This window comes from Semicossyphus pulcher, unplaced genomic scaffold, assembly GCF_022749685.1.
Source record: "Semicossyphus pulcher isolate SPU_LCO1_2020_fin unplaced genomic scaffold, fSemPul1.0.p SCAF_4, whole genome shotgun sequence".
Classification (NCBI taxonomy): Eukaryota; Metazoa; Chordata; class Actinopteri; order Labriformes; family Labridae; genus Semicossyphus; species Semicossyphus pulcher.
In genome coordinates this window covers 22473555-22492136 of record NW_027211715.1, presented here as the reverse complement: position 1 = coordinate 22492136, position 18582 = coordinate 22473555, and the positions used below count along the sequence as shown (strand labels likewise).

Here is an 18582-nt window from a genome sequence, read left to right as displayed (position 1 = left end):
ATAATAATAATAATAATAATAATAATAATTATAATAATAAACTCTATAACCTATGATATATTCCTATCTCTTTCAAATATTCCACAAATGCTTTCTTTGTGTCTGTACTGAAAACATAACGTTTAGTTCTATATATTTCTATGTGTATATATTTTGATATTTATGGAAAATTAATGAACTAATAACAATTCGCCTAACTACCTTTAACATAAACATTGTTAAAATAATAAGGAACGAGTTTTCATTTTCGACCGGAAGTAGTTTGTGTGTCAAAGGTTGAGCACATTGTTCCTGCGCGGTACTCTGTTGAACAGGGTAATGAATTAAGTTTTACTCGAATAAGATATTTAGCGAAAAATTAATACACACATTGGCAGAGACAGAAGCAGTGGCTGCGGTGTCATTCTGCGCACAATATAATAAAACAAGTTCATCTTCTCTGAGGTAAGCTTGGGGAATTGTGTGGACAACATGCTAAAGCTAGCAGCTAGCTTCAGTAGGAGATACTACAGTAGCTGTTTGTTAACGTTATGTTAAGGAGTGGTAACTTTGGGTAACAACAATTCAGCTATGCCAAGCAGCAACGTTGTTAAATAAAAGTAAAGCAAGCTTATTTGAATAACCAATCCATTGAATGAGTTTAATCTCTGTGTGATGGAAGTAGCTTTAGTTGAGCCACACTTGTACTGTCTTGGGTACATTAGTTTCAGAATAAAAGTAGTGACTGTGAATATGTCTGGTGTCAGAAAGGCTGCTTTTATTGTGTGATCTGAAGGTAAAAAACTACATTCATTCATCCCAATCAGCAGTCATTTGTGTTTTATTAGTGATTTTATGAAATATAGCTACGATAACAATATTAACATTTGTAAACTGCACTAAGAAATACAAGTTAATAATATCCTGTGTTTCTTTTTCATGTTCATAGCCCAGGGCAGAAATGGCTGGAATTCTGTTTGAAGATATATTTGATGTAAAGGACATTGATCCTGATGGCAAGAAGTTTGACAGAGGTTTGTGAAATATTATTATTATCATTATCATTATTATTATTATTATTATACAGTAATGTTTAGGTAGGAGGTAAGTTATGACACCATCAAAATCCTTGTAAGTTGTAATAGTCTCAGGTGTTGTATTTACATGAGATACAATTTCCTTACTTGCATAATGCTGAGACAATTTGTTGCTTTCCATCATTTATCCAGTGTAGTTTTCAATGAATGTCCTTAATTTTATAACAGTAAACCAACTAACCCACACTGTGCTGTTATTGGTTATTTGTTGCAGTATCTCGTCTGCACTGTGAAAGTGAATCTTTTAAGATGGACCTCATCTTGGATGTGAACATTCAGATCTATCCAGTTGATCTTGGTAAAGAGCAACATCCTTGTTTTTGAGTGTAACAAATTTCAGTTAAAGATTGAAAGTCATTCAATGTTTTTCTCTGTCTGTCAGCACAATTAGATTCTTAATTGACCTTGTACACAGTATGGTGAGAACAAATTTCACCATCAGAGTAAATGATGATCTCTGATGATCTTAAATGTAAAGCATTGCCCTCTTTATGTGAGTATTTTTTGAACCCACTTTGTTTGCATTTCTTAAGGTGACAAGTTCAGATTGGTTATTGCCAGCACGTTATATGAAGATGGAACACCAGACGATGGAGAGTACAATCCTCAGGATGATCGGCCATCTAGGTATGATCTAAGATTTTCCCTTCACTCATTGCTGTAACGTTCCTAACATGCTATTTGGTGGGCATTTTTAAAAGAATAACACTATTTGTGTCTATATAGAGTATCTTTTTGTGGCTGTCCCCTGTGGTATGCAGTGTTTTCTGCTGGTATTGATTATTTGTTTCTTAAAAAAACTTTGTTTACATTTCCAGAGCGGACCAGTTTGATTATGTGATGTATGGAAAGGTTTACAAGATTGAGGGTGATGAAACCTCAACAGAAGCAGCCACACGCCTGTGAGTGATATTACTATGTTTTAATTAAACTTCAGATACATACACTTTCAGTGGATTATCATATATGTACTGTTCGCTGCAAATTATTAACATCAACAGTATTGGATTGATTGTACGTTATCAACTTGCCCAACTTGAAGTCTGTGTGTGTGAGATATTTTTATCAAGTTGCACTAATGTGCTCTTTCTTTCAGCTCTGCGTACGTGTCGTATGGCGGCCTCCTCATGAGGCTTCAGGGAGATGCCAACAACCTTCACGGCTTTGAGGTGGACTCCAGGGTCTACCTCCTCATGAAGAAACTGGCCTTCTAAGACCCAACTGCGCTCGCCAATTTACCCAGGTTCTTCCACTGCCACAGTTCAACCTTAAAGTCAATCTAGAACTGCTTTCTGAACACATTTATATTCCAAAGTGACCCACATGACCATCTCCAAGAGGCTGAAGAGTATATATTTTGTTTTTTATAATCTCAAGGAAATGGACTACAGGTTTAAGACTGTGATACTGAAGAACTACAGCAACTTCCATCTGCTGGCAAACTGTAAATAAAGATTTTTTTTATACAAATGATTCTTACTCAGTCACTTTGGATCACACTGTGATCACTCTTTGCTTAGGCATATTTATTCTTTTAATTTTCTTCCAACCGTACCGTGTACCTCTCTCCTACTATGTAGGTGCTCTTTCACATGTTGAATCAGGTTTTATTTTACTTATCAAAAAGAACTGGAAGTCCATTTGAAAAACTGTTACTCAATATTTGGACTGCAGACAAGCGGTGTGCTACAGTAAACAGAAGCTTTATAAAGAAACTGGGGCTGACTGGGTCATGTCGCTCTCGTGGATGTATACATCATCACATTTAAAATCATTCTGAATATGAATTTATGTAATTTTAAGACGCTTACAATAATCTCTTTCTCCCAGCTCACATATGGGTATGAACAGCTTGTATATTTGCTTGAAGGGCAGTAAACTAAAATGTAGACACTCAGGATACCTTTAATTGAATTAAGGGTAAAGAGACAGCTATTGTCTGCAACAGGCATCTCAGTGTCCGTGGTAATGGATGTCACAGGATGGGGAGGAACACTGATGATGACTCACACAGGGCAGCCATATTCATGTGACTGTAGTGATGCTGTCAAAATAACGTGTAGCCTTACTAGGAAAAAGGACAGCTGTAATGCTTCGTAACAAGAAAATACACTAAGTTATTACAGAAAGACATGTTAATAGTCTTATTGGAAATATTGGAGATGAATGGTATGTGTTTCGGAAAAGCCAGCGTAATAATAATACAATTTAATTATAGGCGCCTTTCAAAGCAGAGTAAAAAAACTAAAAACAATCAACAAAATTAACAAGACAAATTTACAGTGTATAAAATCACAGGTTTAGTACAGAGGTTTAGTGTGATGGATCAAACTGAATATGCAAGTGTAAAAATATTCGTTTTAAACTGGGATTTGAAAACTGAGAGAGAGTCAATGTTACAGATGTCGGGTGGGGGGGTGAGTTCCAGAGTTGGGGGGAAGAGCGGCTGAAGGCTGTAGACCCCATGGTGATCAGGCGGGCGAGTGTTGCAGGGAGGTGAATGGAAGAAGAAGACCTGAGAGTGCGGGTGGGTGTGTTGATGTGCAAGAGTTCAGAGAGATACAGAGGAGCGAGGTTATGGATGGCCTTAAAAGTGAGGAGCAAAATCTTGAAACTGATGTTATATTTGACCAGGAGCCAATGAAGTTGCTGTAGGACAGGATGTGTATGTACAATGTGAGACATTTTCTGCCCCTGATACAGTATATTCTAAGTGACAATGAACAGGTGCTAACTGTCATGCAAGTAAGTTTCCCCCCTTGGTGTTCGCTTGTCTAACAACACACTAAATGCAAATCAAATTCAAATTGCGACCAACAACAAACAACAACGAACAAACAAAAAAGGGTCTCTTTGTTTTTTTAAGATTATCTTTTCTATCCATTCATTTATTTGTATTTATTTTACCGTGAAAAACAAAGTATATCTGCTCAAAATGATTCATGACATCAGATTATTTAATTGGTGTCGCATTTGAACGTAAAAATGTACCCAAATCGTGTGCATTAAATCTGTTGGGGAGTGATTGTTCACTGGTTGGAATTGTTCCCAAATTCATTCTAGTCCACCGGAAGTGATGTAGTCGGATTAAACTGCGCAGGAGCGTCGCAGTGACGTTCGCTTGTGCAATGTTTGCAGGTCGGACCCATATTGGTCGGACCTGGTGCTTCAAGCATTACCTGCTCAGGGAGTTTGCTGCACTTCACCGATGTAAACTGGACACACTCCCTGAAGAGATATGTAGAACAATATGTATTTATTTTCTTAGTGTTTTCCAAAAGAGACTGCAGACACGTCCGGTAATATGTGCCTGCATTCGGCTTTAATTGGAAGCACTGCTCTCGGGATTATGTCAGTTGTGGCGTCTGTAGTGATACTAGAATGGACATGTATCCTGAAGAAAAATGAAGGCGAGCAGTCAAAGTAAAGAAAGAAGATTGTAGCAGCCAAACACGATGGATAACCGACGGAAAAAGAAGCTGACATTCTTCACCATTGGGCTCATGTTTCTACTGAGCGGAGTGGAATATGGTAGGTTGTAATACGTTTTTTTTATTGAGGCTTTCCCAAACTTTTTTTTTCTGTATCAACATTTAAATATTATTAGGACGTTAAACAGATCGTCATAAATTAATAGTTTTCCCATAAACACCTAACTTAAATGTTGTTTTGATTTATGCGATTACAACGCAGCAGACTTATTATTCCACGACATTTATGTCTGTAAAAAGTTGGCTAGTGGTGTGACAAGTAGTTTAGTGTTGGAGTCTTTTGACATGGTGCAAGAAGGCCTTCTTCCTCTTTTTGAGGTGTTTTCCACAATGTGAGCCTATTTGGAAGAGAATACTTTGGCAATGGCTGTAGTAGCGACATTGAGGGCAATAGTGGGTCAAAGCGCAGCTCCATAAACTGAAATAATCAATTTGACCGTCCCGTTTTAGTGTTAAATTAATTTGTCTACATCATGGTTTCTTTCAAAGACATCTCCATACTGGCGATGTCATAGTATTGTCTAAACAGCTGAATACTAAATCGTTCCTAAAAGACGCAACCTGTGAAATTTCTGTTTAATATCTTTTTATATCTCTAACATACCCCAAACAATACCAAGGATATATGACCCTGATGTTCCTAAATCAAGCTGCGTTGAAATTAATATTAAACTGAAGTAGATGATTAAACTTTTCTAACATGTAGCTCTATCTCTCTCACATACAGACTTCTCTGTCCGGGTGAGTTGAGCAAATAATTTCCTCGCTGGAATTCCCTGAGAGCACGCGTTATTGTGTGTCTTCTGACCCAAGAATTGAATTTGCATTGTATTGGGTCAGCACTATGCTTTGTTTATAAGATAATAACACTGGAGGCACTGACAAGAGCTGCTGCCACAGCCTAAGTTAAACTTCACAATGTACACTGAGACGGAAAACATTTAAAGTCTTCTAATCCCTTGTTTTACCTACATATCATCTTAGGTTTGCTGTTCAACAGTTCAGCTAGTTTAACTAGTTAGTTAAATCAACATCTTATTATAGACCAAATACAGACTTTTAGTTTTCAGGAAGCTGTGACGGATGGTAAAAAAATTGAGTCTATTTTGTTTTCAATAAAGGCAATCGGGTAAATAGGTACAATTACAGGGATATTTTTTTGTGGTGATATCGCACCACCTTAACTCAGCCTCTGACAAATGTCACTGGAAGTCTCAGGGGAGTCACAGGGTTTTAATAAACACTGGTGAGACGCCATAGAGATGCAGCCTAGGTATTTATGCTTACGTACAGGCAACCCACTGGAGCTGTACTGTGGTTGCTTGGCTTCATTGACTTATTATACAGATGCCTCAGCATAATTAGTGTAGCTTCAGCAGGTTTGGAAGACGGTGTTAGTCAAACTTATGTGTTTATTAAGCTGTTTTTCAAATCAGACACTTTACAATAGCATTACTGCATATAACTTCTCATCTCATTTAAAGTGTGCACAAAGAGTCAGGTGGAAAAATGACCTCTACCTACTTCTGTCTCTCCAGCTGTAATATTGCCCACGATATGGAAGTACCTGCAGACTTTAAATGCAGCCCCGTACTTTCTGGGTTTGGCCCTGTCAGCATTCAGCTTAAGTGGCCTCCTGTCAGGACCGCTGTTTGGCCACTGGTCTGACAGAACGGGGACCACCAAGAGGATCATCTTGTTTGCCAACCTTTTTGAGATAGTCGGTAAGTACATGTCAAAATAAAAAACGTTATCTCCTGTTCTAGTGTTAGAAATGTATATGGCTTACTTAATGTTTAAACTCTTGTGTTACCCTGCAGGTAATTTCATGTACTTTATGGGCTTCTCCAAGTGGCTCCTTCTGTCAAGCAGACTAGTTGCAGGTAAGTGTTTACAAAATGACACTTTGACTTGGTGTAATAAGTGTAAAGTGTAAGTGTAATATAAGCATAGCAGTGTAAATCATCCAAAGAACTACATTTTCGTTTTGTCCTCAATGTCTCATGAGATGTATTTTCCTCAGGCATCGGGACAGGTGCTGGCTCGTCTATCTTTGGCTTCCTCACCAGAAGTACTTCCCCTGAGGACCGGGCGACTGTATTTGCTGCTGTCATGGCGTGTCGACAAGCTGGCCTTCTGATTGGTCAGCGCTCCACTGCTTTCTAATGACAAACACTAATCAATACCTGGTGATCATTTGTGTTTAATTGTTATGAATTGTAATGGTTTTGTATCCTTTACACGCATGTTAAAGGCATGTTTCTGCTTTGTGTGTGACGCAGGTCCAGCGTTTAACATCTTCCTGAGGCTCTGTGATTTCCATCTGGGTCCTTTTGTGGTCAGCAAATATACTGCACCAGGGGTAAGGACCAAGATATGCTAGTGTGGTGCACAATACTTTCTTTTTACTGTCCCAAAGGAAGGTCGTAACACTCGTCTTCTACTCCTGCAGTTGTTCATGTGCCTGCTGTGGATTCTCCTTCAACTGGCAGTCATCTTCATGTACTGGGACTTGCCACCTCTAGAGAGGGGGAAGGCAAAGGTGGATTCGACAACACAGAGCAGGGAAGAGGAGAACGAGCGAGAGCCTGAGGAAGAGGAAGAGGAAGAGGGCAATGACGAGGAGAAGCCTTTAATGGGCTCCCAGGAGCTGGTGGGGTCCTACGGCTCAGTGGTGCCATCTAACCCCCCCGTAAACCACAACCCTGCTGTCTCCAACGCCGCGCTCAATCATGTCTCTCCACCCCTCTCTCCTGAGCCACAAGAGTCCCATGAGTCATCCAGCCCCTTTAAGAATTTCAGCATATCCAGAGGTGGGTGGTTGACTGCTTTGTCAATATTAATCTGGGGTATATCTGGCCTTCAAGTTGTATCAGATATGTGACTGCCAGTTATTACAGGCTTGATGGTAAAATATTCTATATCTAGTTCACAGTTCAAACACTACTTTTCCTGTTTAAAATCGTAGACTTCAGCTGGCTTTGTGTTGCCTTGCATTGCATTTGTTTGACACTTCTGTCAGAGATTACTATGATAGGAATATGGCTGACAATTGGAAAGGTGTAAATTCCTATCTGATGGTATAGCTGGCTAACATATCGTTGGACAAGAAAGCAGTACAACATAATGACAGCATTTGAGCTTTCCACACTGAGTATGACATCAGAGGTAAATAGCTGTGTGAATGTGGTGAATGATGTTCTGCAACAATGAGCAAACCATGAAGTCTGTCTTTACCTGAGTCTCTTCAAATCTGCAGAGTTCCTGAGAGAAGAGGTGGTTGTGCTGCTGACCGCTCAGTTCATCACCCTCTTCAATCAGACAGCGCTGGAGGTGCAGTAAACACACATTTAAACATGCATATCATACGATTCTTCTGAATAATGATTAAACAATGAGACAAAATACCTTGTTAATATTAAAATTTATGCCATGTGCCACTTCCTTCACCCATTCCCTCCCCAGACCATGGTGACCCCGATGACCCAGAAGTACTTCGGTTATGGGGAGCTGGAGAACAGCGTGATGTACTGTCTCTGCGGTGTGGAGGTGATCGCTGGCTTCCTGTTTGTGCGCTGGCTGAGCCGGCGTGTTGCTGAGCGGGTGGTCCTGGCCATCGGTCTGACCATCTGCAACATCTCTGGAGTCTGGTGCATCATCTTCCTGGCTAACCCAATAGGTCAGACTTCACTGAGAAAAATCACACAGATTTTCTGCACCAATTACTGATGCTGCGACATCAGTCAGTCAGAAAGCAAGCCAAAGGATATTAGCAGCCTCATAATGAAAAATGTGTTGTGCTAATTCACCCAATGTCTTGGTGTTTTCTGTAGGTGGGTACCCATGGCAGCTGACCGAGTTCATCATTGGGGTGTTTCTGCAGGTTTTGGGTCTGCCATTTGTCGCCGTGGCTCAGGTGTCCCTCTTCTCCAAAGTTACAGCTGAGAAAACACAAGGTGAGAAACTGCGCCCTCTAGTGGAAACATTGCATGTTGCATTGTATTTAATCTTGCTGCTCTTTTTCCAGTAGCTCATATAGGCTTTTGTGTTAAAAATGAGTTGTGTGGATGTAAGTTATTATTTGTCCTGTACCCCGCGGTCTTTGATGTGTTCTTATATCTTTGTGTCTCACGTGTATTGCAGGTTTCAGTCAGGGAGTGCGTCGCTCAGTGGGAGGCCTGGCTACCATCCTGGGCCCTCTGTGGGCTGGTGGCCTCACCGATAACATGTATATCATGATGGGGGTGATGATGGCACTGCTGGCGCTGCTTACGGTATGCAAAAGGAAATGAGATAGAAGATAAAATGAACCCCAAAAAAAGGGGCCTTTCTCTAACCACCACTCTGTTTGCGCACACTTTGGAGGTTCCAACAGGTTTACAACCGCATGTGTAGACCAATAATAACTTTAGTGACCATGTGCAATGTCGTCTTGTGTTAGTCGTGGGAGACACACCCACAAATGTAAGTCACATTCAACGTTACATTGTGTTTAGGATCAAATACAGCCGTCTCTAGTTTAGAGAACGGTAGAGGGTTTAATCTGAGTTTAAAGTGTTTTATATTTACACGGACTGTTGCAAAAACTAAGCAGCTTATGAAAACTGAACTGAGAGCAAAAAGATTTTAGAGGAAAAAAACCCCCAAAAAGCCTCCAAAGAGGCTTGAAAGTAAGCTTTTTTCTCCTAATGTGGGGATTATTTTAATGAGTCGGCCTTACTGTTGCTAATGTCGCCTATTAATAGTGCTGTTATGTGAAACCATGGTTACAAAAAGTTACTTCAGCTCTTGTTCTCTTCGGTTAGTCCCCAAGCTTTCCACTGTATTTTAAACCCAACACCTTAATGACACAGGGGCGTCTTCCAGCTGTGAGTGTGACTATACAGAGGTCTGTAAAGAAGGAGTGGGTTGAGAAAGGCTCTGTCAGTTCGTGGTTGACTTAAGAGGATTGGCCCTAATTTGCAGTGAAACTTTGATTTGAAGGAATTACGGTGACAATTATTACGTTTGTGGCATTATTGTGCACAAATCTATTAAGCGGAACCTTTTATTTTTTATCAAGGTCTAATTATTTATTTATTTTTACCTCGCAGATCCAAACAAATCCAAGTCCAACATAAATTGAGTATATTAGATTTACTGTCTCGAAGTTATAATGGATGTATTTTAAAGCAGTGTAATTTGATATATGTAAATGCTGAAAACAAAAGGTTAAAACATGTTCCTCTCTCTAGTAGCTTTTTCTTTTCATCTATGTCGATGATGCTGATATGTTTAATCCCCACCCCCCAACCCTTTTACCATGTGCTTGTATGAATAAAAATAGGAATGTGATTTACCCTGATTGTTCACATGCACAAGATGCAGGACTTGCAATGGTTAAAATCTGGCTCCGTTATTCGTATAAATGTGGGCTCATAACTGTTTCAAACTAAACTTTCAATGGGAGTTCTTGTTTAGCAGCAAGAATGTAATTGGAACAAATAAGAAACAAACAAACCACAGAAAAGGGTTTAAGTTCGGAATAGGAAATGGGGGTTGACGTCTTATAGCCAGCAGCTTCTTTTGCGTCCGGGAACAAACAAGCAAAACAAAATACGTGTAATGCCTGTAATGAAGCATGCTCAAACCACAGCCCAGAGACCAAATGTTTCCACTGTCAGTGAGAAAGAGCAAAACAAAAACCAGAGTGTGTTCCTGAAGGACTCAGTGTGTACACTCCCAGACAGGTAAAAGGAAGCAGGCCCGCTCTTCTAAATTGGCTCCAAGAGGATCAGCTCCCGTCTTTTCTTTCTTTCATTACTTTTTATTGTAAAGGACGGGCTGACAGCTCTGAAGCAGGGGTTTAGGATTCGCAGCATGAAGCCTGAAAAGTCAAACATGTCTTCATATCTGTCAGTTCTCAGGATTCACTTTGAGAGTGAGTGAAGAACAAAGCTTTTTGAAAACATGCTCAAATATATTTAAAAGGAAAATAAGAGTCATAATGTGCCAGAGCTGACTAATAATAGAAAAATCCTAATGGGAAAAAATTGATGGGAAATCCTTTTTTCGACCAACAACTAAGATTTCAAATAGTTGTAGTAGTAGTGTGTTTCTCTTAGAGTATACATATTTTTTGCATTTATTCTAACCTAATTGTCTTACAGTTGATGCTGGCTTTCTCATATGACCGGCTGGTTGCACCCACCACACAGGAGCAAGAGGAAAACCCAGAGAACTGCTAACCCGTCGATGCAAAAAGGTGGATATGAAAGGCAGCCTTCTACATATACCAAACACTTAGTAAAGGCAGACATGACAGGCAGCCAAAAGCCACTTACCTCTATTGTATTAGTACAAGACCTGTATGTAATGTGAGACTACTAATCAAAACTGTCTCTGTGCAGTTTGATCATGATCTAATATTCCCATGCAAAATGAGTGATTAGTTTGCACATATTCTTAAGACCATAAATAACAGCTTTGCCCCATCCTGTATTTTTTCCTTTTCTGCCAGTGCACGACGGAACAGTCCCTTCTCCTGCAACCTGACAGTCCCTCCACACTTTCACTCTCTGCATCGGGACCAGCATGAAGGGTGATAACACGCTACCAACAGCTCGCACCTCACCGTCTCCTGAGTGCTTACCTGAAGCTTGGACTCAGCTTTATGTTGCAGAGGCCGATCAAAGTACTGATCTGGTGTAAATGTATATTTCCCATGGAAATATAGAATCCTGCTGACACGGCATCGGGAAGCTTTGGATGAAAATTGACACACATGCTTGCCTGTGTTTCATCACATGCAATAAAAGACTTATTGTTCTGTTAAGGAACATGACAGAGAATTTAGCTGACCTTTGTTCTTGTGCTGGAGGACAAGAAATTAGCTGTTAAGCTGTGATACCTAACACCTGATTCACATGAAATAAAGGAATCTGAAATATTCATCAGACAACTGAAACTGGTTGGGAATATTCCCTAAAGCAATATTTTTGATCTATATGGCGTTTCTTTGGCTTTGGCTTTATTTTCCTCCACTGTTACTCAAAGTTGTATTTTGTTGATGCGTTAGAAGCATTCATCCTTGATGAAATGTAATTTCAGTTCTCCTTAACACTGCATTTTTTTGGGGGGGCAAAAGATATGAACATTTTATTTTCTTTGAAAGTTGTATTATGTCAATCAAATGTTGGACTATGTGTTATGATAATTAATACCTCAAACTGACCTTTTCCATTGAGGGAATGTGCTGAGTGACTGTCAAAAAGACGTACTAAAACAACATAAAATAACTGACGTGATAAAAACAACTGTCTGAGAAAAGACACCTGATGATATATTAAGTTTGCATAGCATCATCTATCACTTAATCACTCTATAAATATAGGAATAATTTGAAAACACTCTATATGTGTCAAACCTTAACTAAAGGTGACTGTTAAAGAAAAGAGACACTTTCTAATAGTTTGATGCTGGTGTAGGACATATTTTCTACACTAGTGGGCGCTCTAAGTCCTTCTATTGAAGCACATCATTGTCATACGGCTGAGCCTGATAAGTCATGAAACTCCTTCAGGTCCAGAACACTATTACAGACAAACTGTTATGGGGGAAAAACTGTTAGCATTTTGTTGAACAAAAATAATCCTTTGATTATGTTTAGTACCTTTTTGTTTTTGTACCTAATTTGCTGATGTTTTACACTTACAAACACCAAAAGTACTGAATGAACTTTGTGGTTATTTATTATTTATTTTGCATTTATTTATTATTTTTTCTGTGGGCACCTAACATCTACATTAACGTTTCTTTTGTATTCCTGTCACTATACAGCAAAGATAAACTAGCACAATGCTTCACCGGCCTGTGTTTCATTATTCTCTTGGAGCAGTGATCGTTTGTGTGGACGGTAATGTGAGCAAAAATACTGCTGGGATGGTACTTAAAGAAATGTTGTAATATGATTCATATGAAAAAATAGGTAATTTTATATTTAGTTTTATTGTGTTTTCTTTTTAACTAGGTAACATGTTCACATAATCAATTCAAATAGTAATCTTACAAACTGAAACATAAACGTCTGTAGAGCGATTTAGATCAGATTACTTATCTGATCGATAATGTAGTACATTTAAATTTAAAGTTTTGTGAAAAGAAGACGTGCTGTGTGTAAAGAATAAATAGGCTCCTCCGGGACTAAGGATAATTCATTTCTTTCTCCTTTACCTTTTTTGAAAATTATTATAAAACATTGTTTAAATAGATATTATACAAGTATATAACTTAAGATAGAGTTATTTTTGTTCCAACACTGACAAAAATATTATATTTTATTGTTCATCTAATTAATTGTTTTCCTTATTTTTTATTACAATCAATATTTTATGTTCTATAATAAAAAAGAATTATTTATTTAATATTTGTAAAGGTGAAAATAACAAGAACGAAATATTTTACACAAATTATATTCAATGTTTTTTCTTCACTTGTGGTGGGGGGTTGCATCTGGAATAACATTTAACTACAATATTCTTTTTTTCTTTTTTACATAAAAAACGAATGATCTATAATGTAAAAAAAATAATCAAATAGGTTATTATATTCAAAATATATATGTTTTTCATTTCAATTTATCTATGAAATAAAAAGAACCAAACTGGATAGAGAGGTCATGTGTTACACAGTAATTAAACCAATAATTAGAACATTTTTTATATTTTTCCCCTCAAACATGACATTGTGTTTAGTTCAACATTTAATGTTCAGTCGGAATTATTTTATTAGTGTATACACAATTTAAGTACTTTAATATTTATATTGTTTTATTAATATATATAAATGTAATTGTATAAATATTGAATGAAAATTGAATCAATGAATAAATCAGAATTTATAGAATATTCAAATGTAATTTATGTATGTTACAAATGTGTTAAAATTTGAAACTTTTATTTTGTATTTCTTCCTTTTTAAGATTCATTAATGCAGAATATTCACATTTTCTGAAATCATTAAATGATTAATCATCTTTATGTAATGCAGAATAATATTTTTAGGATGTGATTTTGGAGCGATGTTTTGAAATAGCATGCTGCATATATGAAAATTTAAACTATTTTCATAGCGTATTAAATATATATTAACTTATATTATATCTTCAAAATGTATGTATTTGTAATATAACCTATAATATTTTAACTATAATATTTTTTATTTAATTCAACATTTGGTTAGTAGCAAATGAACAATTTAAAACGTCAATATATATATATTTTTAAATATACGTTAGATACGTTTTTACACACGAACTGAGACAGGAACAAGCACATTTTGCAAATGAAACAAGCAACTTTGTGTTCATAACGTTGCATATTACTGGTTTATTTGACAAAGCACCGCTGGGTGATGCTGTGACTTCGCCAACACAACCAGACGGTAGGGCGTAGCTGAGATTTTTCTCACTGTGACGACACTTTGTCTGCCCGGTGATGTGGTGGCGAGGGGGCGTGGCCTCAGACTTGAACTCTACTTGAACCTGTTTTGATATTGGGCGGGGCCGGCTCATAAATGTTATGACATGGGGCCAGTTACAGAGATATTTTGGGGTTTTGCTTTTTTTTTTCCTTAGTTGCCCTAAACCCCCACCAACCCCCCCATCACACACACACACTCACACGCCTGCAGCTGCAGTCTGACCGAACAGCGACCCTGCGTATCAGGGTCAGAGCCGTAGAACACGTCGTGTGTCATATCAACAGTAGTTGTCGGGGTAAGTTTGGTAAGCTTGCTCGTCCTCCTTCCTCACCAATCGCAGGGATTGGTTACGAGGCATATCGGGCAAATTCCACGATGGTAACGGACGTGTGAACTTTTGGTGAACTCTGTTTTCCCTCATCGGGAGAGGGCAGCAAGGGCAGGGCGGTGGGACTCCGGTTCTATGTTTTTTTTTTATATCTCATTCCCCAGGCTTGTTCACTGATTGGATTTGCGAACGTGTTTGGATAAATTTGGATGATGCGCTGCGACACAGAGGCTTGTGGGATATTACAGCTTACCCTAACATGCATATTTTACATGTGACACTGCAGCATCAGCAACCACCTCTTCCCCTTTCACGTGCACTCTACAAGACCCTTTCCCTGTTCGCGGGGCAACTTAACAGTTCAGGAATAAACACCATCAACTTGGTCATTATAAGACTTTCATGAAGCTAGTTGTGAAGGGTAATAAATGGATAAAAAGTGCTCTCTGGCCTGAACTTTGGTGCTTTTGAGCTGGCAGGCGTATGAAATATTCAGCCCGTGCACTGGTGTCAAGGATTCTTAATGTTTCTGCAAAAACAGCTCGAGCCAGAGTCAAATCAAAATGATGGCATCTAAAGAAACCTGTGAAAGTATGTGAGTGTCCCGGCATGGATAGCACTTGAATCTCCTGTTAATAATACATGTGTCACTCCGAGAGAGGTGCGACATCTCGAAAGGGAGATGGTTATGGAAAGGACGAGGGAGAAGCAGTTGTGAAGGAAAAGGAAGCACTGCGACAGAAAAGTTTAAATAAAAGACCATCTCGTTAAACTTTATCCCAGTTTCTTTACTTTAAAAGGTCATCTGCAGAGTTTGGTCTGGTTGCTGTGAAAGACGGCACTCCAGAAGAGCTCTATCTCTGTCACCCGAAGCTGTGCGACATGCATCGGATTTTTTCTTCTTCATGGGTCCTAACAGGAAAGCGCTGTTGTGTAATGCTCCTTCTGACTGAATGAATAATTAAGTGTGCGTAGCCTATAGCCGGGGCACCCTGGGCTGTGTTGTGCAAGAAGCTAGCCAGCTGCTATCACTTTTGAGGGGTTCTGTTTTGCCAATTAGGTCACGCTTCAGTCATCTTCAGCGCTGCAAGTTTTTCTTCTAACAGCATTCTTCCTCCTCGCTTTGATCTTAAAACATCATACACTTACTGTGGATTTGTAATTCTGATGGTCTGTTTGACCTCTCGACATCGCACTGCTTCTGTTTCAAGTCTTGACCTGTGTGGTCGCTGAGAGCGGAGCGGCACAGGAGGGATTAAGGATACTTAACGTCACATTTTACACCTTTTCAGACTCTTTAATGCAGCTCGTTTTTAAACTGTATGAAAAGAATACTAATTCCTGCTCATCGTTGTAGCACTATTTTTTCCTTCTTTCTTTCATTCAATGCATCTCAGTCAATCTAGAATCCTTTATTCACAACGCTAACATTTTTATTTGATATGTTTTATAGCCTGCTCTGGAGGCGTACAAGAAGCATTTTTGTTGAGGTAATTCACGGTGAATGTAATTGCGGCCATCTTTCTTTTATTCAACTTAAACTTCATTCCTCTTTTCCTGCAGCCCTGCTTTCAGGAAATATCCTAAACTCCAACCGCAAACTTTTTCTGCGTCCTTAATTGCATTCTGACCACCACCACCACCACCCACCCACGCACCGTTTCGATGTACCTCCGCCCTCATCTGTCCCCTCTGCTCCCAGAACAGAGATTACGAGCCCATCTGTATCAGCAGAGCCAGGCCGGGGCTAAGCCGATGGGAGCCCTGCTCAGCAAGGCACCGCCGCAATTGTTAACCCTGATTAACTTGATGTGTCGCTCAGTAGAAGGAACAGTGTGAAAATCAAGCCAGTGCCGTGACCCAGTGCCCTGCCGCTGAACCGAGCGGGAATTGGGCAAACTTGGGGAGGGCGGATGAGAACGGGGGGAAAAAAAAGAGAGGAGTGAAAACAATATAAAAAAAGAGGCAGGGTGATGGCAGAGAGATTAAGGCACCTACGGTTGGAGGAGGAGGAGATATACGCACATAAATATCTGTCTTTGTTCTGGTGCAGTGAAAGAAGGGTGTCAGTTCAGTTGCTCTTCTGTTGAGCCGCTGCATTAAAGATTCAGTTGTAGCTACTATAGTGAGCTCATGTCTCCACAAAGAAGACACTGCCTGCATTGTATGAACTGGAGCATAGTGTAAAGATGAGGCAATACGGAAATGCATACACTGTTTACTTAATTAGGATTTCATTCATGTATTCTCCCCGAGGCGAACATAGACCTATGCTTGTTCTGCTTTTATCATGATAAGAATCAGAATAAGAATCTTTGCTTGCTCAACAGAGTTACAATCATCCCTCAGTTCATCTGGAATATTTGTTTATGAAGCGTTACAGAATTAAGAGCAATTAAATTCAATGTCAGATAACATTTGAACTTTTTCTATATGCGTGGAATTGTTATAAATCATTCCCGCGTCGCGTGTAATGCTACATTATTGATTGCCTTTGTATGACTCCTCATAGACGAGCCTGAAATTATAACTCTTTGCACATTACGATGCAGTTGTGGATGTAGTTTTGTACTTCAAAAAGCATCTCAGTCTGAAAGGTCACGTTAGTCCACATGTCAACATTAATGCCAGCTTTGGTATTTTGCTTCTGACATATCGCTGGAGAAGGTTGGCAGGAAAGCGTCAGGCATGTTGCCTGCAGGATTTTATCTTGTGTGTTTGAATTCCAGCTGAATGTAAAAATACTGACAGAGCATAGGCCAGTTTGTTTTTACATAATAATGTTTAATCTACAAGCCCTGCTGCAGTCGAACTTGGAAATGTTTCATTTTTCAGCACGTATGTTTTTTAAATTACTACATCCCCTCCATCAAATATGTGAAAGGCAGACATTACTGATATGCTATTTTAATTTCAAGGGCAATCAACCGAGAGCTGCTCTCTGCATTTAAACAAATAAATAATAAATAAATGTGCATAATGGGTACAAATGTGGCGAGCCCGGTTGTGTGGTTAAATACGTCATGTCAACAATCATCAGAGTCAGTCGCCTGAATGACCCTGTGACATTTCCTCTGCGATTTACACACAGCTCCTCTGAGCAGCTGCGTTTGTCAAAGTGTGAATGAACGTGACGTGTGAAAGAATGTGACACACTTGTTACATATTAGTCTCCGACTCTATCTGGTGTTATATAAACCATCACAAGAAGACTGTAACTGATACTTCGTAATGAAGGGGACACATTATTTAAAGGTATGATATTTCTACCAGTCCACTAATAGAGTTGTAGCTACGAATTTAGGCACTCTGTTGGTTAATATAAGAATAAGAGCATTTGTATTTCAAAATAAAAGTCCAATTTGGAGATTTAAAACTCTGAGACAGACCCGCACAGATTAAACAAAGTAAAATGTATTTTATTGTGTATGCTAAAGTATTTTTTTACAATCTGAAAAATAACATATGTGCCATTATATGAGCTGAAAGCCTTTCTGCAGTCTTATTGTACAAACAGTGCAGAGTTAAGTTAATAAGCATCTACAGTGGAGGGCAGAGATGTTTTCATGTGTACGTGCACTTAAAGAAAATGACACCATTGTGCATCCTCAATGACACCCCAAACAAAGGCAGAGATAATAACATGTTGAACCTTGCCCCAACAGGCCCCTCCCTCCCTCCCTCCCTCCCTCCTGCAGCTCCTGGCCATTTCTCCTTTGACCTAATAATTAAGCTGCTTTTGGTTTTATAAGTTGAGAAGCAGCTTTGCCAACCTGCAGCGACAAATCTCCCTCCACTGAAGCGCGGCTGCTACTGTCTTACTCGTAATGCACGGACGCTTCCAGCTCCCCTTGTTAAACTCCAAAATCTTTTTTATCATCCCTCTTAGAAAGTAATCCTACTCAGCCAGTAATCATAAACAGCCTGATGCTGAGCGGGTCTCACAAGCTGACCTTTTTCATTAATGACATCAATGTGAGACTTTTTATATTTTCATTTTAGCCTTGACCACATGATTGAGGGACGGTTGCACCATCACAGGAGGCTGTATCTACTCATCGAAATTAGCGGAAAAATAACAAAATATGTTCAGTGTTATTATTTATTTATTATATTATAAATATATTAAAGGCCCCCTTTATTAGATGTTACTGAATGGTAAAGGTGACCACACATTTGAGCCTCCTAAATAGACATGTAAGATTAAAGGACAATCATTTAGCAAACT

At 39.0% G+C, this 18582-nt stretch overlaps 2 protein-coding genes across 4 annotated transcripts; both read left to right on the top strand.

Moving 5' to 3' along the window:
• The first annotated feature begins 281 nt into the window (after positions 1–281).
• polr2h (RNA polymerase II, I and III subunit H) lies at positions 282–2546 on the top strand. 2 transcript variants are annotated; one of them, XM_069680217.1, is made up of 6 exons: positions 282–444; positions 929–1013; positions 1291–1374; positions 1610–1703; positions 1895–1978; positions 2173–2546. In XM_069680217.1, the coding sequence occupies exons 2-6, from the start codon at positions 941–943 to the stop codon at positions 2288–2290; spliced, it is 453 nt and encodes a 150-aa protein (XP_069536318.1). In that variant the 5' UTR covers positions 282–444; positions 929–940; the 3' UTR covers positions 2291–2546. The 2 variants fall into 2 exon arrangements, with proteins under 2 accessions (XP_069536318.1, XP_069536319.1); XM_069680218.1 differs by having other exon boundaries at positions 310–315.
• A 1743-nt stretch (positions 2547–4289) lies between these two features.
• On the top strand, positions 4290–12415 carry mfsd8l1 (major facilitator superfamily domain containing 8-like 1). Of its 2 annotated transcripts, none has more exons than XM_069680146.1 (12): positions 4290–4607; positions 6106–6291; positions 6388–6450; positions 6591–6710; positions 6850–6929; positions 7020–7380; positions 7827–7900; positions 8033–8246; positions 8401–8523; positions 8711–8841; positions 10717–10811; positions 11067–12415. In XM_069680146.1, the coding sequence occupies exons 1-11, from the start codon at positions 4532–4534 to the stop codon at positions 10792–10794; spliced, it is 1506 nt and encodes a 501-aa protein (XP_069536247.1). In that variant the 5' UTR covers positions 4290–4531; the 3' UTR covers positions 10795–10811; positions 11067–12415. The 2 variants fall into 2 exon arrangements, with proteins under 2 accessions (XP_069536247.1, XP_069536246.1); XM_069680145.1 differs by having other exon boundaries at positions 10717–10824.
• The last annotated feature ends 6167 nt before the right edge of the window (positions 12416–18582 follow it).